We start from the raw sequence: 24,723 nt of genomic DNA, 5'->3' as shown, positions 1-24,723 counted from the left end.
CGTAACGAAGAATATGCTCATTCCTGCTATTTGATCTTGCGTTGTGACCTTTGTACTCGCTGCATCGCTGATGAAATTCCAAAATTTTTTTTTACAAGACACACGATATATTCATAAGAGTTTTCCACAATAAGTGCTTGAATACTCTTGTAAGTGGTTACACATGTTACGTAAGTATATTCTACATCATTTCGATTCGCATGCTCTTCTAACAAGGTTAAATCTCAAGTATTTCACTCTTCTACCAGATGTATGAAAACAATTTAAGCATTTACCATAGCAATTATCAGCTTAATAACAGTCATACTACAGCAACTACTTTCCATTCGTTTAGACTCCAAACGCTTAGACTGCGAGTGCGAAGATGAGCGCGAACATACGATTCAGCATCACGAGCGAGCTCGTAACAGGATCTTCGAGCAGCGAACATTACGGAGTAAATAAAGAGCTGGATATGAATGTGCTTGGAATTCACGAAGCTTGCTAATTATGTTTGACTTACGAATTCAGGCTAATTCGCGAAATGATCCAGACGAGAATGAATCTGGTGCGAGAAACCATGTGGCGTGTGCCTCCTGCCGTTTCTCGTCTTTCCTATCGTCTCATATATCCACAGGCGAATGTGTAAAATCAATAGGGATATCTTTCAATGGGATTTAACCGCTGCGTCTCGAATTTGTTCGCAGTAGTTTCATAACGTAATCGGCGTTTACGAGCTTCGCCGACTCCTTATCGTTCACATCTAGTGATCGACGTAAACGAGTCTCGAAAAAATTACTTTACAGTCTTTTATAGTATAGCGTTTACTTTGGTAAAGGTTCTAGAAGCGAATTGTAGAAGTTTCTTTCGTTAACAGATTGTAGTAATTAGTTGGCTATTAATCTCGAAGAATAGTGGCTTCCTGATACTGTTTGCTATCGAATCTTGATGATTCTCCTTATTCATAACATCGACAGATACATTTTGGAAATAGACAGCAGGAAGCTTTATATATATATCGTATGCACTTTTATATTTATTTTATAGTTATATATGTATATTTTTCGTTACATCTAAGAAAATGCGTCTCGCTCGTGATAATCGTGTAAAAAGTGTTTGTCATTTGAGTTAGATGAGAATTTGCCAATTGTTCTTAATCAAATCGTGTGTCTAATTATGCACTTGAATCTTGTAATATGTATATTAATTGTGTAACGCGAACATTGAAATTTTGATGCTGCTTGCAACACCTTCTGGTCCATATGATATCATTAAAATAGTAAAAAATTCTTCGTAATATAAAATTAGCCTTTTGTTTCGTTTTAATCAAAATAAACAAAATTTTAATCAAAATAATAACGCACACGAAATAACAATTATCTACAAATGGTTAGACAGTAACGTCGCTTCCTAGACATATAGTGTCACAATTAAACTTCCACTTCGAGAATCGCTAAGAAAACATTTCTACAATTTCAATAGAATTTCAACTTCGTCTTTAATCACAGAATATACGGAATATGTTTGTCTCAGAATCGGGAAATATTCTAGGTTCTCTTCACTGTGAAGTAACGAGCGTATAAACTTCGTTCAAAGTGAAAGAGGAAAATGCTTCGACAGATTTTGAAATTTTAATTATGATCGCGCGCTTCGATCGTGAAAGCTTTCGGCATCAAATTTCCAAAACACGCAAAAGCTCATCAAAAGACTGGAGAACTGGATTCTCGAAGAGACGATCAAAACTGCCTCGAGGGATTTTTATTCAACCGACTCTTCTCTCTTTTTCCATCCTGAACAAACGGTTATGAGTGTGCTTGACATCATTCAAGTCGATCGTCATGGTTTTTTTTGCAGGAATTATATCTTCTTTTCGTTGTGGGATTAATCTAACTCCTAATTAGTTGAAAAATCGATTCGGCCGATTCAAAACCAATGGAATTCAATAGCCTGAGTTTCAGCATGTTTTGCATTGTTATGGAACTTGATATTAACTTTTATCGTAAAATCTGGATATCCGATATGTTAACGTAACTCGATATTCGTTCGAAGAAATGTAGAAGTTTCGATATTAAAAAATAAGGGACTGAAATTTTAAGGTGTATATAGTAACCAATCGCGTAATATTCACGTAGGATTAATTTTTTCTATCACTATGGAAATCTCGAAAAGTTTGTATCGTAAGAAAAACTTATCGCTCTTTCTTTCACGCTAAAATATGGAATACTAAAATCACTCTCATATTTTCATACATCTAAATATCAAGTTCCATCTACGAAAAATTAATGGAAAATTATATGTGCGGGTAGCTATCGTACGAGATTCACATTTAAGGGAAAAAGGTCAGAATATCTGGACTATCATGAGAAAATAGTCGTGTAAAGTTCACTGTAAAAGTAAAGCTTATGGAAGCGAATGAGAAGAATGAAGGGAAGTGTTTCAAAGGAAGTGTCCTTTAATCAAGAAAATCGCGCACATTTTCTCGTCTCGTCCGTAAACTGTCCGTCCCACTACGTTAAACGCGACTCAAGGAACCGTTCTGTGTTATTAGATTTATAATTGAAGACAAGCCGTAAGATCTCACAAGTTCCAGTTTTGACACTGTCATCTAAACTCGTTTTCTTCTTTCAGTGAGCGTTTTATTGTCTTTGTAATTGGTTATGCGTTCTTTAAAAGTGCAGGTACTTGAGAAAACTAGATCGACGTGTGCTTTGAATAAATTTATGCTAGAATAAACAAAATTTTTATACAAGGCCGTAGAATAACAATTTAATTTTGAATTATATATTTTTAGAAGATAATTTTTAATATATCTGATTTAAACTAATACGAGTCTTCGAGAATGAGAGAAGCAACAAGACATTTAATCTTTCTCAAAATTATTTAACTTTGATAATTTAATATATAATATTTAATATAATTATTCCAATTAACATATTTGCCTTTAAAAATATTTTTATCTTTGTTGGTTGCATGCTCTGAATTAAAGTTATCTTGCCTCAAAAATGATCTTATCCTTTGAATTAAAATTTCAGTTTTTGACTTGATGCATCAAAATAACAGAATTGTGATTGCTGTAAAATTTCATGAAATCCTATAAATTGATTGCAACAGAATTTACAACGAAAGAAATAGTAAAAAAATACCAAATGAGGAATTAAAGCAACACTTATATTCAGCTGGAACTATATTCATTTTAAAACTACGATGGGAAATTACCCAGTACTTGGGATTATAATGTCGACTTCACATTCTGATTTCACAATAACGTCCAAGCTATGTACGTTATAACGAGGATTCTAATTGGAGCATATTACAATTATTATAGTACATAATCTTTGCCATAATATGGATCTTACGATGGATCTGGCGTAAAAATAGTAATACAATGAAGTTACTATAAAAATGATAATATTCGTTCTGAAATTTGTACAAAAATAGTAGATGCGGTAATGCTTGTTCTGGAATTTTTAACTAGAAAAAGGACGAAAAATTAGAGTGAAATCTATAAGATTTATAAATCTGACCTATTTCTCAAATCACGTTTTTATTTCAATATAGAGTTTAGATTTCATGTATAAACGTGTCATAGTCTATAGTACATTCATGGATACAAGAGAACCGCTGAAGCACGAATCGATACAGCCACGTACTTATAGATAGTGGTCCAATAATATCAACTATACTCTTCCAGTCTCTTCGCCTATAAGTGTTCAGATATTCCTAAGTTTCCATTCTACCCGAGTAAAAAGTACTTTTTCATGTGTTCCTTCAATATAGTTGTGTCACGATAATTTGACGTGACACAGCTAAAAATGATCATAGCGATATATTTTTGTACGATAAAATTGCTCCGACCTGTTTAACTTTCTTTCGATCGTCTTTCTTTCTCTTCTGAATAAAATATCTGTAGATTTTTTGGACGAAATATATGAAAATTTATTGAAATGATACTGAATAAATTGAAATGATTACTTCGGCTTATCTTTCTCTCCTTAAAAATTTTTCCTCTTATCTTAAATGGAAAAGTTTTATCTCAAAGATGATAGAAACATGTTTTTAAGGAAATATATGAAAATTCTTTGAATTAATGTATTCTTTGAATTTTTCATGACCTGTCGCTCTCTGTTTGAATAGTTCTTTTTAGAAAAAGTGATAAAAGTCAAAGTTTCAAAATTCTAAGATATTTCAATATCTTTTCTACTTGCTTGTTAAAATATGAGTTTCTAAGTTCCGTAATTAGCTCTAGCAATAATTCTGCTAAGTCGTAAGGGCGTATTTGCAACTTTCGTTTAAATCAAATCACTGCTGCCAGATAGTTCACAAATGGTTTATCTATGTGCATATTAAACAGGAAAGCTGTATCAGTATATGAAAACCGAAGATATAAAATTTATATTCCTATGCGAAATCGATGATGGATTGTTAAATGCTAAAACTCGTTCTTAACGTCTAAAAGTCAAAACCAACTTTTGGACAGATACGCCAATTTGAATTAACACGGCGGTATTAATAAAGCCAGTTTCTGCATTCGTATCACGGAAAGGCACAGTCGGATGATTTCGCAATTACGTTGACGTTTCGTTGACTCACGCGAAACGCTACACTAGTTTATAATTTCAATCTCGATGCAAGTCGCACGGTGTTCCATTATACAGAGAGGACACGTTAACTATGTTCAGCGTAGTATATGTAAAAGGATAGTATAACTATTCCTTTTTATCATAATAATAATTCACTCTGATTCGGATTTCTATACTATAAGATAGCGTTCGTTAGTCTATCGACTGGCCTAGATCCTTCTCAAGGATGTTCTCAACGCGATCATCGTTCAATTATCCGTCTTCGCTCTGATTCATTCTCTGTTGCATATTAAAATATATACTAATGAGAATGTGCTATCTATTTGCTCAATTAATTTCTTTTTTATTGTTGGAATTTATTGACAGTGTGACTGATAGGTAATTGATTTAAAAAATATAAGATACATAATTAATCGAGGGTTGGTAAAACAAATTCTGTAAATCTCACACAAATGTCAATATACAATTCGATATGGTTGATTGTATTCGTTTAGGAATGTATGGAAACCCTTATGTTATTTAACTAATATTATTCATTTTTATAAATCACAAGTTAGAAGCTATTAGTGTCGACAAATATCTTTGCATAGGAGAGACAAATTTTATGAGTTCTACCTTTATTTGACATAAAATTGTGCAAGAGAAGTCTACAAACTACAATCTATAATTTGTCAATTCATGGTAATTAAAATTTTGTTCTCCGATGAATTTTTCTGTTTGATCATTAAAGCCTTTTAGCAGTGTGAAGAATAAATTAATAAATAATTGGTTAAACGTTCATGAACACAAATTTTTGACAAGTCTCATGCACCAGTGAATTTCTACATTGAATTAAATCCCAGTTTTTTCTTGAAAATATTCATTTATATACGTATAAATATATAGATAATTAGAATTTGATTTCTCCATAAATCTTTTTATTTAACTATTTAAGCGAATGCAAATTTTATCTGTTAAATTTTAGATTAAATTAAAATCTATATGCTCGATCATGTTGACGTAAATGAGATGAAGTAATTGAGGATCCTTCAAACTAACTAAATTACGCTTTATATGTAATTTAGTAGCGTTAAATGGTAAAGTAAAGGACGCAGATATGAAATGTTTACTTGGATGAAATATTATTCACATGTTAATGTACAATTAGTAGTGACTTTTATGATAAAATGTCGTAGGAATCGCATGATAGAACACGTTTTTAAAGCGAAACAAAATAACGTAGAGTCGTTTTACAAAAGCTGAATACACTGATCGCTTGTCAATAACGCCGGAAACCACCACGTATAACTGCAGAATATAGAGACTTTTATGCAGTTTCTTCTAAACAATGAAGAATCATAAATATTGTTTCAAGAATGTATATATACAGGTAAGAAAGGGTACGATATAATAAAAAAATAAGTTAAATATCATAAAATAGAATGATAACTACGACTATAATGAAGCATTTTTCCACATGTCTTTAAATTTCTTCAAGAACAGTGTTCAGAAACTGCAATATGCGCACATTTGTGTTTAAACAAAACAAAATATAATAGAATACCATAGTATCAGAAATAAAATTATTAAGGACTATCCTCTGTACAAAACAATAATTTCAAGTCCAAGATTTAATAACAGACACGAATAAATAGAATCTTCAAAGCTCCCTTTTCTTTGTATTTCATATTCTTAAGCAACACTGAAATGCATTCGTACAGAAAAGACCATCAAGCAACCAAAAAGCACGAAGAAACCTAAACCATTTACTAGTGAATCAAATCGATCACTGATACCATCCACCTATAACCACTCAGCAACGGCAGAGGTGGGTGTTGACTGCCTCCAAATCAAAACCGACCAAAAACCTAAAGCCTAGATTTCATCTCACCAAACCATTATAACAAGATATGAGTAAACGACCAGCTTGTAGAAAAATTTATCGGCATAGGTCAATTTAAATTTTAGAGTCGCAAGCCAAAATGCTGCTGATCATTTTGGAAGCATTTACGGTCGGAAAGCGTGCTATCATTGCGACAACAAAGGACTGCAAGAGAGAGGAAGAGAGAGAGAGAAAGAGAAAGAGAGAGAGAGAAAGAGAGAAGAGGGAATTTGAAAGGCGGGGATCCGCGAGTCCATGAAATGTCTCTTTATTCACTGGTTGCTGGCTCGTTTTGCGCGGAAGGATTGGCCCTGTAATCGGGTCGCGACATGGAACACTTGAGAAAATTAGAAGCAGAAAATTTCACGCCAGGAGGCAAATCGATTAGCCAGGCTCGCCCACGTTTTTCACTGGTCGACGTTTCGAGTGGCGTGTGCAGCTGAGAAACGTTCATGTCACAGCGAGGAACGACGGTGAAATGAGGAATAAAATAGAAGAGAAGGCTACGAGCAGTGAATCGAAGGAACAGAATTATTATGGATCGATATCGATATGGTTGACTGGTTGGTGCACGATCGGTACAAAAGCTGTCGAGCACAAAGAAAAATCGCTGAGGACTGCGAGGGAAAAGGGGTGGGGAATGGTTCCGGAGGGATGGACGAACTACGAAGGAACGATGACGAGTGGACGAGCGACGATAAACGAGGAAGTCGAAGGTAAAGAGGAAAGTTTTGAAACGACAGAGCCAAATATCGTCCAACGACCGTTCTCGGAAATAATTCTGGGATTAAATGACCGAAAATGCCTGCTTCGCATGATGATCGAAGGCCTAGATTATACTCCTACCCACGAAATGTTCCCCCCTTTTATCCCTATACCCTTTTGTCCTTATCTAGGACTGATCACCAGGCGACAGAGGAACAGTGTATATTGAGAAAATGTAAAAAAAATAACTTTCATCTTTTTTCTTTTTAAAAGATTAACACGAAAAAGGAAAAGAATAGGATGTAAGATGAGATATATCGGTTCTATACGAAAGGTAATCAAAGAAACATATAATCTCTGTTGTGGAACACTCTAATTTGCTATCGTCTACATAGTTCCTAGCCATTAAGAAAGACCATTACGAGCACGATCGAAAAGACCGTTTAATAAAGACTTGGAATTTCACAAAGTCCATAAAAAGACGTCTATTTATGACATGAACGGAGAACCGCCAAAGGGAAGCGATATCTAGCTGAACGAAGGAGGAGAGCACCGAAGAAACAGCCCTCTTAAGGGAGCTTAGGAAACCGTAGAACTTTTCTTCAACCGAAATTCCTCGTCAGATATAAATCGAAAGAAATCATCAACGAATAGAGCCGAAACACATTTTCACTAAACGATGAGATAGCTGCTATAAAGAAACGCAAGAGGGATATTTTGATGAAAAAAAAAAACAGTACTCACGGTGCTTGTTCGTCGCTTGCCTGCTCTCGAACGATGCTCGCAAGCTTCCTCTGCTCGCTGGTTGCTCGCTGGTCGACCTCGACACGGACCGAGACCGATTCGGAAAACGAGCGTGAACGAGTCTCGTGTCTGATGATGTGAAGAAAAGAAAAAACACACGGGGCGGTCGCGTTTTACAAGCGCATCGTTATACGCCCTGCGACATCGACGACGGTGTAGACGGTGGAAAATCTATCGGTGGCACGGTCTCTCGACGGTGGGACACGAGTGCGCCTGACCGGTGGCGGACACGAACATGGCCGACCCGACGAAATCGATAAAACACGTTACGTTTTCCGCCGTTTCGACGGAGCCGACGCTGTGCACCTTCCGCCCCTTCTGGACAGATGCGTGCGCCGGAGACGTCGAGCCGTCGTCGACGATCAGCACAACGTTGTTGTAGTCGTAAGAGACGTTACGTTGAACGACAGGCGCTTGATGCTTCTGCCTTCTAACTTTTCCATTATACTTTTCATACATCTACCTTTTCGTGATCTTCTCTAATCTTCTCCGGTTCTCTGAATGTAGGGTGTAGAAAGACTCATTCAGATTTAGGAGTTGTTCGAATTCAAGTCGCTTCATACTTCAAGTTTGTGTTTACGTACACTCTCGCTCATAAGTATTAGGATACCTACTGGTTAGCTTTATATCAAAGAAAAGATCGATCGATCGGAATTTTGTATCCGTGAAAGATCATGATCAATGTCGCGATAATTTGAAATTGTACGAGTTGCAGTAATATAGCCAATTATCGTAACTGGATGTTGTGTCTGTATAATTTTCTAGTCCGAATACGCTCTATCTTCGATGCCTCTACCTTTTCGTGATCATCCCTAATCTTCTCCAGTTCTGATTTTATAGACAATAGAGAGGCTCATTCAGATTTAGTGGTGTTAATTCAAGCCGCTTCAAACTTCAAGTGTTTATATACACTGTCGTTTGTAAGTATTAGGATACCTATTGGTGAATTATCAGAATTTTGTGTTTAGAAATTTAGTATCATGGAAGTGTTGTTAACAAAAATATAATTAGCGATGTTAAGTAATAAACATTAGAACATTTCCTGATCCCGTAAGAAAATGAGTATTAATTCAAATTGTAAGAGAAAAAGTGAGAGATAAAAATTTGTAAAAACTATTTTCATGAGCTACAAACGAGTGTTATTGAATTATAACAGTTGCGTATTGATCTCCAAAATATTTTCATTTAAACACAAATGAGAAAAATTGAAATGAATTTGATAAAAGTGTCTGAAAAATTTGTTCAAAATATGATTCTGAATATAGTTGAATGTTGAAATCAAGTAACACAAATATAGTGGAAAGATTAATAGTACGAATACTTAAATTGTCTATAACTATGTACATATATCATCCAATTAAAGCAATGATCTAGAAGCACGGCGGATGTAGATAGAGAAGAAATCAATTTAATTTGAAAAGTTTTCAAGCTAAGACTTCAAACAAGATAATAATTCTAAGAGATTTTAATAATGTCCTAACATTTTCAGTTTATATCAACCTTCTTTTACTTATGAACAGAAATGTAAGCTAGATTAATTTTATTAATTTTCTACTGGATCGCCTCTACAATTTCTATTTTGCTTTTCATTCATCTTCCCCGCTATAAAATCACAATATGTACATTTTCACTCGGTTTTATAATGCGTATAGTAATCACGATGTCTAAAATTATAGTAGCAACAATGTTGCTTTTGTTTAACATTAATCTTCATTTTCTACGTCAAAAATTCGTAAGCATGAAAAATCGTTCCCCTTTTCCTTTTGTCTTCGCCGTTCATGCTTCGTAGCTGTAAAAGCATCGTTCCATTTTTATTTTGTTTTATTTCTCATTCTTTCCACTTCAAAGTTGCGAAAACGCGACAGAAATTTCATATAGTTCCGTATTTTTTTTTTAATTCTTTTCACCCGCAGTCACTAACATCCAGCTCCATCAGTCAAATAGACGCAAAAAACCATACACACGTATCTTTATTTACTTACTTTTAAACCAACATTTTATAGCGTAAAGGAATTACTCAACTGGAACGAAAAATGCAATTTTCGAGGTTGTTCAGTATCTTTTGCAAGAAAATCTAATTAAATTACGATATCATAGATTTTTATTGACCGTATAAATTTTCCGAGTTCAATTTAATTAACTTGTTTGAACTTTATACTGCATAAAAGTTTTATTTATGAAGTCAAGAAAATTAAGAATGTAACTGGTAATTAAATTTTCTTTTGCACTACAGGGATAAATAATTAAATTACTGCTTGTACAGGCAAAGCTATATATATAGTTAAAAGGTCCTGATAATTACGTATGACGAAAATATAATTAAATGTAACTAAATAAAAATAGAAAGTATAGGAAGAAAATATAACAGTTCGCCTTTGCTGTCTAGTTGATTTAAATTAAGGGAAAAGAAGTATTGTAACATAACATTGAAAGGAACAACTTATTAAGTACAGATTATTCTAAAATAGGCTTGTTATACTTATAACGTATAACAATATTTTTGAAATGGATCTAAATTCGTAATACAAATGAAGTCAGGGAGATTCTATGATTCAAAATAAGACAAAAATGAAAATTAAGTTTCGTTGGAGGTTTCGTCTTATAGAAAATCGAAATTGAACGTTTATCGAGTGCATGTATATTTAAACAATTCCTGATTGAACAAAAGTGGATAATCGACAGAAGGTTATTTTACCTATTACTATATATAATATCTACTATAAATAAATACAAAGTATGACTTCTGCTTCTCCCCGGTGGTTTTTAAATGTTTTTAAATGAATTTAGATATTTATAATTTTACCATATGTTACAATATATCACGAAAAAGTAAATTCATTAATAGAATGAAAGAATCACGCTCAGAGGGGATGAACAAACGATTCCATGGTACCCGCTGTTCAGTAGAGTGTAACTTATCGACCAAATATCGACTTACGGAACTTCAGTTTATGAACACTTTGTCGGACATAACGTTGAAGAGCATCCTCGAATCATTATTTAGAGACTAGTGCTCGGCGTCGAGTGGGTCTTCAGTTTTATTTCAACGAAAGTAGTTCAGCCTGCTTGCGCTTTAAAACTTCACCAACCCGTCTATTGGCAAAGTCTACTTTATCGAGATGGAAAATACGGAAGTAATCGAGCAAAACGATTCGTGGTCCAACGATTTAAACGAGTCGGATTTAAATGGCATTCGAAACGAAGTATCGTCTGCATCGATTTATGGAAACGGCTTAGAATCACCTATATTGGGTAGTTCTTTTCGAGTTCCGGATATACCGAAGAGATATATCGAGCCGATAGCTCTTGATACGTCGCTACCTTACGTGAGTATGTCTCTATCGATAACTTGGTACTCTATGGTTTTTGTTTCAGAGGCGGGTATATTCAAATCTGAATACAGAAAGCGTTTGTTTTATTTGTATTGTTATTTAAAATCGGAACTTGTAATAGATCGATTTATTGTAAAATACTTTTATGACAAATTTATATTTCCAGATTCCAGTTTATATGCATTTGAAAACATATGATTTAAAACCTATCGAAAGACCATCAACACCTCCTATATTGTCTGAGTTACGATTGAAATGTCAGTAAGTAAACGTGTAAATGTTAGAAAAACGTTGGTTCTTTCAGATAAATTATTTTCACAACACAAAATTTTTCAATATTAAAATACTCTAAATCGAATTAGTGAAATATGGGAGTATTTAAAGAACTGTTCCGAAAAATTTCAGAAATGATGCTGAATCGTGCAAATCCTCTAAAGCTCTACCGTCCTCCAGAAGAACCAGTAAAGAGAGGTCTTCTATCTCTTTAAAACCGCGGGAAACGAAATGAATTTGAAAATGATATATTAGATCGAATTATTATTTTGTTAATGTATTTAATTAACGCCATTTCTATATGATACAAACTTTACTTTATCTTCATATAATTTAGTTGCTAACTACAAAAATAAAAATATATGATTTTTTAAATTAATATATAAGAATAGATATTTCATGTAATTATTGTAGTTAATTTTGTTATAGTTAATCTGTAGTTAATTTATTATACATTTTACAATATATTCATTTTAATATTATTTTGTTTAATTTAACAATTTAATTTAATTTAACTTCTTAACTACCAGTTATTTAAACAACATTTCTAACGCGAGTTAATATTAATTTTTATAAAATATATCTTACCTTTGTAAATTCTATCTTTTATGAATTATACTTAAATAATTAATAAAACGTATTTTATATGTCTTTTTTGTACACTTTTCTATTTAGTCCATACTCTATGCCAATATGGTTGTGAATGTGTGCTTTGACCGCGACAAAATGTACAGAGTAGGAGGTTCTTACGATTAGGTTATATTTAAAGTGTTTATCTTTCTAATAAATGTCGATCAATTATAGTTAATTACAACAGTGATTAGTACTGTGAAAAAAGTAGTTACAACATGCAACAATGAAGAAATTCAACGAATTATTTACAGTCTGTTTTTTATTGCACTATTTGTATAGTGTTTGTACGACTCACTTGCTCATAAATGTTAAAAATCAGGTACGAATCTTTTTCTCTCGTTTACTATTATAAGGAATTAATAAAATTATAATTATAGATATACTATTTAATGAAAGATATTTTGATATAATTTAATAATTCATCTTGAATAACCTCGACGAATTCAAAGTTTAACAAAATAGTGTTATCTATGCACTTTTAATTTACAGGGTGGTGATATTCTCTTGGAAACGATTTCTTCCAATGTTAGTGAAGATGTTATTACCTTAGAATTTCAATGTTCAGATGGTACCTTAGTGACACAACTCATTGATTTTAAAAATGTAATTCATTATTTTGAAACCCTTTATCTTTTTTATATGTTTTACAAAGAGAAATAAAATATTTTATTTATTCCTTCAGGAAGTTCAAATAATAAAAGCTTTAGTTCTTGGTGAAGAAGAACGTGGTCAAAATCAATATCAAGTTTTATGCTTTGTTAATCACTTTTTCAAAGTGGATTTCATATCATCTGATGCTATGTCTAAATTACGGCAAAAAAATCCAGGCACTGTGCGTGTTGCAGAAGAAGATAAAGGTCACGTAAATTATACCATGGATTTATTCTTAGATGTATCTGAATCCAAAGATATTTCTAAACACATTGCAACTCTTTGTGGAGAAGCAGCTGGATCTGCTTATACTAGAAATGAAGATATAAAACAGTGGATTCAAAGGCCCGGTAAGTTATATTAATAGATAAACTAACATGTAAATAAAATATTTTCAAATATAGTATCTAATTTCAAAGTTTCCTTATTCTCTTATTAGGCTCATCCGAACTTTCACTCATGGCAGCTGTGTACAACTTCAGCACAAATTCTATAACGCAACAAGGTACAAATGATTCAAGATCGTTATTTGTAACACGGTGTGCAGACACATCGAATATGTGGGCACCTTGTACATGTTCATTAGAATTATGTATTGGTTGGTACCCATGTGGTTTAAAATTTTGCAAAGGCAAAGGTGATGGTAAAAAAGCAGCCGCTCCATATAAATGTGGCATTAAAACTTGTAAAAAATGTTTTATATTCTCATACTATTCTAAAATGAAGCAGAATTGTTTATGGGATGAATGACACATAAGAACACTGTAGATATATAGGCTTTAATTTATGAAAGAGGGTAAGGTTATTCAAATTATCAGAAAGCAAAACTACTTTCGACATATTAATTTATCACATATACATTAACAAAAATCATCCTATGGTATAATTTCAATTTCACTTTCTTTTTAATATTATTATGCTCATCATAAATGCTTTAAAAAGTAAACATTTGTAACAAAAGGTACCTTTGCTACTTATATATCTTTGTCAAATCATCATTGATCTCACCAAATTTTTAACTTTATTTCGTCTGTACATATCAAGTATTAATTGTGCTCACTCTTATCAGGGTATATCGACTTGTTCATTATAATAGCATTTTGGAGTAATTTCATTTTGAACAATTTTTAAGATATTATTTTTCTATTTTATTTGAAAAGATGTCGTAAATATGTAATATATATATATATATATATATATATATTTCATTTCACAATATCTATTCGAGAAGAAGACTAGTATGGGTCAGATGATTTAGATATAATGTTCGCCAAATTTTTAAATTTGCTCTGTCCATTAGTGGGGCCCCTGTATCGCCTGTCATTTATAGTAAAGGAAATCTCTCACTAGCAGTGAGACTGAAGACAGTTGTGAGCATTAGTATCATCTTCGCAGGTTGATATTAATTATATGCTTTCTAGATGTCAGTGTTTTTCTATAAAAATATAGGATCGGTATCGGGGCTTCCATAATGACGGAAGCAGGTTAGAAGGATGTTTTCGGTACATGTACCAGGACGTCGACAGACCTATGTTAGATAAATTCTTACTTTTATAGGCTGTACTGAATGGATGCATTTGTAACAGTAATATTTGTATTTTACTAGGATAACTAACAAAATATTTTATAGGGAGAACAAGGTATGGTAAAATATGGAACTATTAAAAAAAGAAAAAGCAAAACTAATTCTAAAAGACTTAGTTGTCATATCTTGTTATATGAAAATTATTTAAGTTTACACTTATCATTCATCACATTCCCGAATTAGTATTTGCCTGCATTTATCAAAAATGTAATCATTCCTAACATACCTTACATTATATGCACAATGTGTCTTACAAAATATATACTACTAAACATACATACTTGGTCACAAAACAACAATGTTTATTGCATAATAGAGGGCGTAAAATTGTTCGAGAAATTTGAACAGACTGTTTTTATTAACTGTTCACAGCCGGATAAAACAGACGGTTAGCAATAAATATTTGTGTGTATACGTCATGAATACTGTAGGTTACAAATAATCCATTCAGAGTAATATGAAGACTTTCGCGTCTAATTTACCCACGTGTAGTAGTGCCACAATGCATTAAAGTGCATCTAGTCTAAGTTCATACACGTAATTTTTTCTTATTCTATTAGAAATATAAAAGAGTTGCTCAATTGATAATACAAATTGAGAAATATATTGTTGGAATGGAATTTTTTATGAGATTATTACTGAGAGAAAGTGTGTCGATAAATATAGATTTTTCAAACCTAAATGCATTTAACGAAATAAGTAAACTATACTTTTTCGGCTGTTTAATTAATGTTTATTTATGTGTAAGACATTTTAATGCATAATAGTGATAAATTAATATAAAATCTAATTTTACTATTTTTTACGTACAAATAAAATTATATTATACAAACAATATTAAATGTTAATGTTATCAATTTATATTTAACGTAATGTTTATCATTAGTTTGGAAATATCGAAGTTAATATCGAATTTTCTGTTAGTGGTAATTTGGTGCAATGTATTTTAAGGCTAGTACTATATCTATTATTATCCTTCTCAAAATTAAATAATTCATATCTCAACAAGTTTTTTATATTTCTAGTGATTTGTAAAAAATGATTACGTGTGTTTGCTTAGCACTAAACGCACTAGTATATGTACAGAATTTTATACATGACATGTAAGGCTGCCATTTATATGTGTAAATTAAGTTCGAATTGTACATAACATAGGAGAAGAAGCACGCGTTGATGCAAAATATAAACGTTGAGGGCACGTGAGAATGAATTAAGTCTTTGTATATAAAGATAGTTTGTTAATAACCGAAACGTGTACAATTCGTAGGATATACATTATATATAAAATATTCAGTGAGTAAAAAGTATTGTTGATTTGTATGGAATAAAAATTATTTATTATTTGTACAAAGAGGGCGCTTGGTATTTAAATGAGAGAGATAAAAAATGGGAGTATACGTTTCATAGCAAACCACTATAAACAAGACTGCAATATCTGTCCAATTTAATAATAAACATATTATATATACACGTTGCAATTCACCGCGCTTCCTCACCGACACAAAATCGTATTTGACGAAATTCCTAGCATAAGTGAACAAATGAGCAAAAAGATAATAAGTATATATACACATATATTGCACATACTTACATCTATAATCGAACATCTATGAAACTTGTAAGCGTTAAACGACACTCGTCGTTATCGATTCACTCATGTCTGTACCACTTAACGATTGTATACTATATTTCACTAAAAGATGAACGAACGAGGAAAATAGTACCACAGTCTTCACCGGCAATGAACTGCATGTGCGTATGAGTCAGAGCGATATAATTCGATTAAGTAATTTAAGTAATTCGCGGACTGTGTAATCGGTTAAGTTTGCAAACAGCAATATAAATTTGTACATTGTGTATATAAGTACCTATGAACTATAGGGTGACTCACAAAAAATGGAGTACACAGATAATCTTTGTGCTGTTTGACTTAGAAGCAAAGTCAAAAGCGTAAAACACAGTCTAAGAACTTTTGAGAAAATAATTAAAAAAAATCTTTTTTAATTTCCAACGTTATCATTGTTCTTATGTAAATATGTACATTATTATTTCTGTATGATAGTTTGTATAAAATTGGGTCCAGTGATACTGTTTTATGAATCTTCATAATGAGGCTACCAATTCTCAGCATTATAAATGATGAGAATTTGATGTCTCACTAAAACTGAATCTTTAATTTTCTTTGAAAAAGAATTGTAAGGCTTTAAGAAAATTAACTGGAATTTTGACAGAATATTGCGTTTATCATATTTATTTCCAGAAAATATTTGATTTATTAAAAGATTTGGATGATCAGTTTCTTGTGAATCATCCTGTATACTTAATTACCAAACACGGTATAGACAAATTGCAGAATGTTTAAGATGTTACTGTTAGTATCTCGATAAATTATATGTGTCATTTAATGTGCATGATTAACAAAGCAGAAAAGAAAAGAAAGAAACATAAAAAGAAATTCACATGAATAACATAAGACATAAGGGTATAGACATTAATTAATGATATGGTCCAACTTAAGGAAAATATTTCAAACACTTGTTCCTGTTTGAATGAATTTCATACTATGTTAAAGCTTTCTCTTTCTCTCTTTTGCTCTCGAATAACGAAGGCACTGATTTATTACCTTTAACTTGCGAACACACACACTGTTATGAGATTTCAGTTTGGCTAACACTGTAGGGGTCTGGGAAACGGGTATAGTAAGGGGATATACTAATAGCATTTAAACATTTTTCTATCGATACTTCGAATCGAAACTTGATGTTACTCACCGTGTATAATTTCAGCTTTACACATAACATTGTAACTTATACACATATTTTTTATATATATTTAATAAAAAGAACGAGTAAGCAATCGTTGAGTTTAATTAATCCATATCTTTTAGAATTTTTATTAGTAATATATTTATTATATTATAATAAATTATTTCAAATGATATAGGGTGTTATAAATATCTTGTTTACCATTTTCTTGCTAATTTAGCTTTATTATTTTTAACCGCATAAAAAAGTATATCCCATTCAGTAGAATAAATACCATAATAAATAGCAATATTAATCCTCTACGATTTTCGAATTTTCATGATTGTCCGTATCTTTTTTTAATTGCATATTTTTAAGTAAAAAACAATATTATTGGTATAAAGTTAAATTTCGAGATCTAAAAGAAAGATAATCTTGAAAATTAAAGATGTTGAATGTGTTTTAACGAAATAAGTAATTGCTGCAGAAAAAGAAACTAGATAATTGATTGAAAGGTTGACAAGATAAGACGAAACATCCTATACATTCTCAATTTTGTATTTTATATATTTGTTTGTTTCAATCTCCAACGATGTAGCACTAGCGAAATGAATTAATTTGATAATGAGTGGTCGAAAAATACACGAGAAGCCATGAATGTTGTTGATAATTGTCTCTATTAAGTACGATACAATAATCATAATAATTTAGTTCTCCTCCCCAGCATTCTTTACACTCATTACCTAAATTCCATATGTCGCTTACGCAAGTGTATTCAAAATCGAGGATCGAACGATAAAATATCCACGTTTATTGCCACGCTACATATACGTATCATCGTATGCTACATAGAGTATTAAAGACTATGAAAGTAGAAGCTTACGTGAGTAAAAAAAGGGACAAAAAAAAAGAAACTTTCGTTCTGCTACGTTTATGCTACATTTACAACGAGAATTTCGTTCAGTCATCTGAAACAGAGGAAAATAAGGAGATCGTGCTTATACACATGTAAAAGAGCCAACTAGGAGGCTTAAGAAAAGTTCGTACACTTATTGGAAACAAGGTACTTCGATTAATATCGTCTTTTTTTTCTTTTAAATAAGTATTTCTCACAGAAGATTCTACATTATCGCCATAAAAACATGTATATCTATATATATATATATCTTCCATTTACATTAAGTATCTGAATTTTGAAATGTGCGCCATAAATAAGATGACTAAATCGTTACGTTAGAAATAAACGTCGTTTTCGTAATTATCACGATGAATATGTAAGAAAGGATGTAGCATATTTTTGTTCTTAAGTAGACTGCCATCAAGCATCGATCGTTACGAGAAACTGATACGTCATTTAATTCGTTACGGAAAATTATTCGATCTATTTTCGACGCGGAAATATGCATGTATGCTCTAAATATACAGTGCTATGCTGTACCATGAGTGCATAGGTGGATAAAAATAGTTCAACAATAACGCCGTTGCTTTCAACGATTCTGTCACCGAACATCGTCATTTCGATCAATTGATCTTATAAATTAAATAAACAAGACATTTCTACAACCATAATAACGTTTCTGGACATTAAGGAAATCGGAGTATGTCTTGATTTCTTTATGTCTCGACCGTCATTACGTACAAATACTTCGCGCATGAAGTTTATCGAAGTTCGAAGAGATTCGATTTTTATCGCTTTGTCCGAACGAGTAGAAAAGATTACGAGGTGTGGTTGCAATAGCATTGGTAAAAAATTGCATTTTTCAATTTTAACACGTTGCGTTATAGCACACCATATTGTTATGCGTCAGAATTTAGGATGCTACTCTACTTTATTTTTGTCATCTTCGTCAGACACACTGACGAATGCCGAGAATTCTCTGTAATAAATAACTGTTAACTGATGCGCACAATTGTTTCTACCGAGGACCTGTTAAATTATCACGCTCTATGTTCGTTTCACTTTCTTTTCAAAGAAGATAACGCGGTAAGTGTGTCACCCTGAAATTTTTTCGACGAGATTAACTTTTTGCACTTGACGATAGTTCCAGTTTTTATTTAATTAGGAATGTCGTAAATAATTTTTATTCAAATCGTGTGGTTAAATTAGCCAATTAATTTATTAGGGTAAGAAATGATAATTAGCTTCCATTTATATCGAGATTAGAGAAAATAATTACATAATAATTGTTATATATAATATATAACATATTATATATAATTTTTATATGTATTATATATAATATAATATATATATAAAATATATATATATATATATATATATATATATATATATATATATGTATATATAATATATATAATACATATAAAAATTATTATGTAATTATTAAAAAGATGATATCCCCAAATATGTTTTATATATAAAATGTATATAATTTATTGTATCTCGCAATAATTAAATGTATCTTCTGAAATCACCCTTGAATTAAAGAGAAACTAAACATGCACATATATGTTAGTATACCTATTTTGCATGATATTTGTTATTATTCATTCGAGTGCAAAGAGCTAAAAAGAGTAAATAAAGTAGCTATATAAAATAGCTATTTTAAACAACAAGAAACAATAATCTATTATCAATTCTTTGTAATCTTGCAACCACACCTCCTGATCAAGAGCATTAGCACCGGAAGTGTGTACAGAAATGTGTATAAGCACCGGATTCTTTAAAAACGTTAGCACCTAACTCTTCTCTGCAGCCATAAGGGCTAGATCGCCAATATCAAACAGATTATCTAAGATAGAGCTGTCTATGGGAGTGACTTCTTTCACTATAGTAGAAACAAATATTAAGTACTCAAGGATGTTCCTTTTTTCTTTAAACAAATCACATTTCTCCTACCTCTATTGTTGCATTTAGGTATTTACTACATTATCTATTACATATAAATGTATTTCATATATTGTCTGGAGCAGCAAAGTGGTAGCCACTCAATGTGACTGAAATTTTCTGTTTCGTTGATGACACTAATATGGTGTCACTGTGTCATCTGTCTCCGAAAGCAAGCAGACTGTGGTGCCAACGTAGCGTCATCCACATGTTAATCCTTTGTGTTCTTTGCATTTTTTTGGAGCGGTACCAACTAATCGGAGCAATAAATATTTACCATCGTTATAGCAGAGCTATTCGGCTTTGAAGACAAATTTTAAATGTACCCACTGCGACAATATTTGACGACAAAAGGTTAATACATCTTTATACCTCTAGTTAAGTATTAAGGTTCATCAGCCTTGAGTAATCAATGCTTGCAATGCTTACTATACCAACAACCAAACAATTCGATTTCTTTACATTAAAGATTAGGCCTATAACACCCGACCGCAAGAAATCAATGGCGAAACAAGGAACACCAAGTTTCTCAGTATTCTCCTACAGACAGCTCTGATCTAGTTGAAACACTAGCTACTGTAACAAGTCTTGCGCACGTCGGCAAGTATTACACTGAAATCGTCGTCCGCCTTCGAAACATGCTCGATACTCTGCGATTGCTGACCCTGTTGAGTCTGTTGCGGTTGTTGCTGTTGCTGTTGCTGCTGCTGTTGCTGTTGGTGTTCCGGATACTTGGCCACATCCATGGCCTGATGGTACTGCTCCATCGCATGGCCTATGGCCACGTTCGAGCATCGAGCATCCTTGGCTTGATCGTCGACGATGCACTGAGAGTTCGACATGTCCAGCTGCGTCTGCTGGGGCGTGTAGTAACGAAGATCACTGGCGTAATTATGATTGCTGTCAAGGAGATTCTGAGAGGTGAGGCTGGTATGCGCCACGTTGGTCGGATGCGAGTATTTGAAATACTTCTCCAACTGTAACGTCTGTTGCTGTTCTTCTTCGGCGGTGGTGGCCATCGCTGCCTCCATATGACCCAGAATCGGATGCTGTTGGCCAGCGCTGGTTCCCTCCGTTTGGTACTCCTGGTGATGACTCATTTGGTACCGGTGGGATACACCTGGAAATAAATCGGTCGTCGAGAAGAATAGCCTCGTCTCCTTCCGCGCGTAACGTCGCGAATAAAGGGGCTATTATGCGCAGAGGAGAAAGCCAGAAAAGAGATTTCGGGTTGCTCGAGTTGCCACAGACAGACAAGCGGTTTGTATTTGCAAAACTGTCTCGCTTGGGGGTGTTGCAGTAATTAGCGTGGCTGTATGGTGTTATTCGATTTGGCCAACTTGCTTGATCGTTATTGGATCTTTGAAGTTATCGCAACTGTGGGTACTTTGGGAAAATACATTCTTGATAATTTAAGAAGTTATTTTTAAGTGGAACTTACTCTTTAAAACCTTTTTCTAGCTGCACTATTTTTTTCTTCAGCTCTTTATACGTATGTACATACATTATATTATTTCAATAACATTTACATATTTGTCTGTATATAAAAATCTCGAATGATCTTATTTTACAAGAATAATTTTCTAATAAATTTATTTTCCGTATCTGAATATTTTCAGAGAAATGGTTTTTACATCCACATTTCATTTCATTAACATTTGCATTGTATAGTGATAGGAGTTACAGAAGTTTCGGTTAATTTTAAATGTTACTATTTCACCAAGAATGTGCGATACTTTCAACACCTGTTGGTAGGCGATTTTAACTCTGCAGGTTGGCAAAGTGTTAAGAAATTTTCTGTACCATTTGCATGTATTTGTTATTTATAGTATGCGTGTAGTTTGTCTTAAATGTTGTAAGAAATAACTGAGGGAAGATTTAGATCTTGTTGCTCCTTCTGCTCTGAATTTCTGACACTAATTCTACTCTCACTGTCGACTTTGAGGATACATTATGTACTGCCGAACTCTTTCTAAAGTTAGCTACAGTTTTATTTATTTCGTATTATGCAATAAAATGAAACTTTCATTTGTGATCAAGTATTCCCAGAAATTGTAAAATGCAATTATATCTGTTGCTTGTACTTCAAAGAAGTTAGATAATTCAAAGATAGAAGTTGATTGCAGGAAAAAATGAAAATTATGTAGTAAATGATGAGAGATTGTAAGAATAGCACTGAAATTACCGCATTCTTATATCTAATACGTCTTTTTTACATCTGCACTTTGTTATTGTAACACTTATCTGATTATATGGCATGATTAATTCAAACATTTGAGAAGTGGAAATAAAAAAGGCTTTGTCATATAAAAAATTCTTTTTCTCTTAAAAAATTTGTTTATACGAAGACGAATATCAGTAAATATAAAGGAAAATGTTATCACGATAATTCATATAGTTTTTAGAATTTCGTATGTGATATAGTCACATGATCAGTTTTCTAAATCGAGCTGTAAGTGCAATGTGCCAACGAGCTCTCACCCTCGTGCTTGAACATGTGCATAGATAAATCTGCTTCAATTATCCCATCAAATAAGAAAATCTGTGCTGGCACTTGCGGTCTCGTTGAGGAAACTACATAATGGACTTACGTCCTTTCTTAAAATATAAAGCTCTTTTTATGATTAATTAGCGGATCTCCGAGATGTTGAAATAAAAATATTGTAAAGTTACATAAAGTAGTATAGTGCATGTAATAAATAAGTTTTATTATATTCTGTCAATAAATAACATTTTGATAAAGAAAACATTGTTTCCCGCAAAACTTTATTCATTGATTTATTGATATTTATTTGATTGCAGCTTTATTTTTTTCCACTCCTCGTTTATTTTGCGTATTTCTAAAAAAGTAAAGAAGGATAGATATGAAATACGAAGATGTTATTAAGAATTAAATTGAGCAAACAAAATTAACAACTTAACGTATAAATTTCTGATGTTACGATATTATAAAATTCCCTAAATCACAGACATTTTTATTATTGCTCTTTTTTCTATCACAAAAGAATATAATCATTTTGTCTCATAAACCAAGGAAAGATATATATCTATGTCAAACGACTCAGAAAGAAAGGGCATAACCGAAAGAAATCCTATTTTCTGGATTTTAAAAGGACCCATCATCGGCCATCATAATAATCGTACAAGCCTAAAAAAAAAATCGAAATGTTTCGATATATGTTTAACAAATATTCGAACAAAGATCAATAAGAAATCCAAATAAACATCCAAAAGAATATAGAAGCGGCGTAACTGGGTTCCAATCGCGTTTGTATACTGGATTTGATCCAACTGTAACACAGCATATAATACGTAAAAATGAATAAAGGATTACCGGAACAACCTTCAGCGGCTCCGCGAATCCCCATGGACTGTTGTCGATTGGCACACTGAACAGGATTATAGTTGCTCTCAACAGTGGACTGCATCGAATAGTTGGCAGTCTTCGAGGATTGGGTGTTCGTGTAGTGCTGCAACGATTGATCATGCGGGGATGCGACTGGCGGATAAAAAGTCCCCGTCACAGAGCCAACATTTTCAAATCCAGAGCGCAATTTATTGCACGATACCATCATCCCGTTCGCTATACCAACCGCGGCTATGCTCGACGGCTGTCTCTCGAAATTTAAGTAACTCACCTGAAAGAGAGAAAAATTACCGTTGAAACTTTCACTCGTGTTTCGTCCTACTGTAATTGACACGTTAGCATGTCCAAACGTTACGATAAATAGATAAATGTGCCACGTGTTCGATCGTGAGGTGTGAAATAAATTTTTCGTTTAAGTCGAAGAGGTTTGCATGTTGAATGGAATATTTTTATCGATTAGATATTTATGCAACGTTGAGTGAAAATAGTGTTTCATTGACGAACCAAATGTTTACGTATCGTTCATTCCTTTTTAAAGGAATACAAAATGAAAAATAACGTAAACCACTGTTTCTTGCCTTTGACGTTACTCTGTGAAATCAAATTTTCAGTTGGAACGTTTCTGCTGACGAGTTAGTAGAAATGAATTTACAATTTTACCCGTCCGCAATTTTTCAGGATTTTAAACGTCCATTTTGAATTTCGTATTTCGAACAGTATCTAAAATTTTATAATAATCCACGATATAGATTTGTCAAGCAAGTAATCGCAAAGCAACCTACTAAACGAGTCTACATTTGTCCTCATAGTCCCCAGCAAGATCGTTCGTATGCACGCCATTACTCACCGATTTTTTGTAAGTCAGAGTATCTGTGTAAGCACCAGAATTCTGACACGACGATATGCTAGTACCACCAGCATGACCCGTGTGCAGCTGATTATCGGTACTCATGAAAGTGTACCGTTTCGTTTGCTCGCTCATTTCGCCGTGCTGCTTCGACGAACCCTCCATCAGATCACGTTCAGGATCTGGATTTTGATTGGATGGCAAATGCGTTCCGTCACCTGATCAAGATTAATTCGTCAATAATTCAAACGCTATATGTTTCCATAACCACGTACAAGAGATAGAATATGCTTCCTGATGAAATAATAATAATAATCTAATAATATATATACAACTTGCTGCTATAGAAATTCGTAATAGAACACTTTAGTAGAGGTATATCATTTTAAAGAGAAATGTTTTATTTTATTAAAGGATCTTCTAATAGGAATTTAACAGGACAATTTAATAAAGTGGATATTTTTACCAAAAAAAGAAGAAGAACAGAATTTTCAAGTGCCATGAAAACCATTTA

General features: G+C 32.8%; 4 protein-coding genes across 8 annotated transcripts in view; 2 read left to right on the top strand and 2 right to left on the bottom strand.

Annotated features, from left to right (window-relative positions):
• LOC132906733 (synaptotagmin 1) overlaps positions 1-8,107 on the bottom strand; it is a 32,169-nt gene extending 24,062 nt beyond the window's left edge. Inside the window, exon 1 of one of the 2 annotated variants that reach the window (XM_060959206.1) lies at positions 7,870-8,107. The gene's annotated coding sequence lies outside the window, so the exon portion shown is untranslated. The remainder of the gene's footprint in view (positions 1-7,869) is intronic. The other variant, XM_060959197.1, reaches the window with a different exon arrangement.
• Positions 8,108-8,280: 173 nt separating this feature from the next.
• On the top strand, positions 8,281-11,786 carry LOC132906770 (WD repeat-containing protein on Y chromosome). Of its 3 annotated transcripts, none has more exons than XM_060959289.1 (4): positions 8,281-8,849; positions 10,775-11,255; positions 11,428-11,522; positions 11,667-11,786. In XM_060959289.1, the coding sequence occupies exons 2-4, from the start codon at positions 11,049-11,051 to the stop codon at positions 11,767-11,769; spliced, it is 405 nt and encodes a 134-aa protein (XP_060815272.1). In that variant the 5' UTR covers positions 8,281-8,849; positions 10,775-11,048; the 3' UTR covers positions 11,770-11,786. The 3 variants fall into 3 exon arrangements, with proteins under 3 accessions (XP_060815272.1, XP_060815283.1, XP_060815265.1); XM_060959300.1 differs by having other exon boundaries at positions 8,281-10,614; XM_060959282.1 differs by having other exon boundaries at positions 8,281-11,255.
• A 426-nt stretch (positions 11,787-12,212) lies between these two features.
• On the top strand, positions 12,213-17,259 carry LOC132906755 (out at first protein). The gene is made up of 4 exons (XM_060959246.1): positions 12,213-12,486; positions 12,657-12,770; positions 12,850-13,168; positions 13,258-17,259. Exons 1-4 carry the CDS (start codon positions 12,391-12,393, stop codon positions 13,566-13,568), a joined length of 840 nt encoding a protein of 279 aa, XP_060815229.1. The 5' UTR covers positions 12,213-12,390; the 3' UTR covers positions 13,569-17,259.
• Positions 17,260-19,585: 2,326 nt separating this feature from the next.
• LOC132906690 (putative transcription factor SOX-15) overlaps positions 19,586-24,723 on the bottom strand; it is a 68,149-nt gene continuing 63,011 nt past the window's right edge. For both annotated transcript variants that reach the window (XM_060959096.1, XM_060959087.1), the window contains exons 7-9: positions 24,210-24,427; positions 23,330-23,633; positions 19,586-21,115 (exon numbers count right to left, since the gene is read on the bottom strand). In XM_060959096.1, the coding sequence (XP_060815079.1) occupies positions 20,565-21,115; positions 23,330-23,633; positions 24,210-24,427 (1,073 nt within the window). In that variant the 3' untranslated portion in view covers positions 19,586-20,564. The remainder of the gene's footprint in view (positions 21,116-23,329; positions 23,634-24,209; positions 24,428-24,723) is intronic.

Source organism: Bombus pascuorum, chromosome 1, assembly GCF_905332965.1.
Source record: "Bombus pascuorum chromosome 1, iyBomPasc1.1, whole genome shotgun sequence".
NCBI lineage: Eukaryota > Metazoa > Arthropoda > Insecta > Hymenoptera > Apidae > Bombus > Bombus pascuorum.
The sequence above is the reverse complement of the archived record's forward strand: the minus strand, read 5'-3'. Positions and strand labels throughout refer to the sequence as shown.

Bases quoted from the DNA above. Each gene is read 5' to 3' on its own strand.
- LOC132906770 (XM_060959289.1), top strand. From the start codon at position 11,049: ATGGAAAATACGGAAGTAATCGAGCAAAACGATTCGTGGTCCAACGAT. The intron at 11,256-11,427 runs GTGAGTATGTCT...TTATATTTCCAG, and splicing joins TTGATACGTCGCTACCTTAC to ATTCCAGTTTATATGCATTT. The intron at 11,523-11,666 runs GTAAGTAAACGT...GAAAAATTTCAG, and splicing joins GAGTTACGATTGAAATGTCA to AAATGATGCTGAATCGTGCA.
- LOC132906755 (XM_060959246.1), top strand. From the start codon at position 12,391: ATGAAGAAATTCAACGAATTATTTACAGTCTGTTTTTTATTGCACTAT. The intron at 12,771-12,849 runs GTAATTCATTAT...TTATTCCTTCAG, and splicing joins AACTCATTGATTTTAAAAAT to GAAGTTCAAATAATAAAAGC. The intron at 13,169-13,257 runs GTAAGTTATATT...TTCTCTTATTAG, and splicing joins ACAGTGGATTCAAAGGCCCG to GCTCATCCGAACTTTCACTC.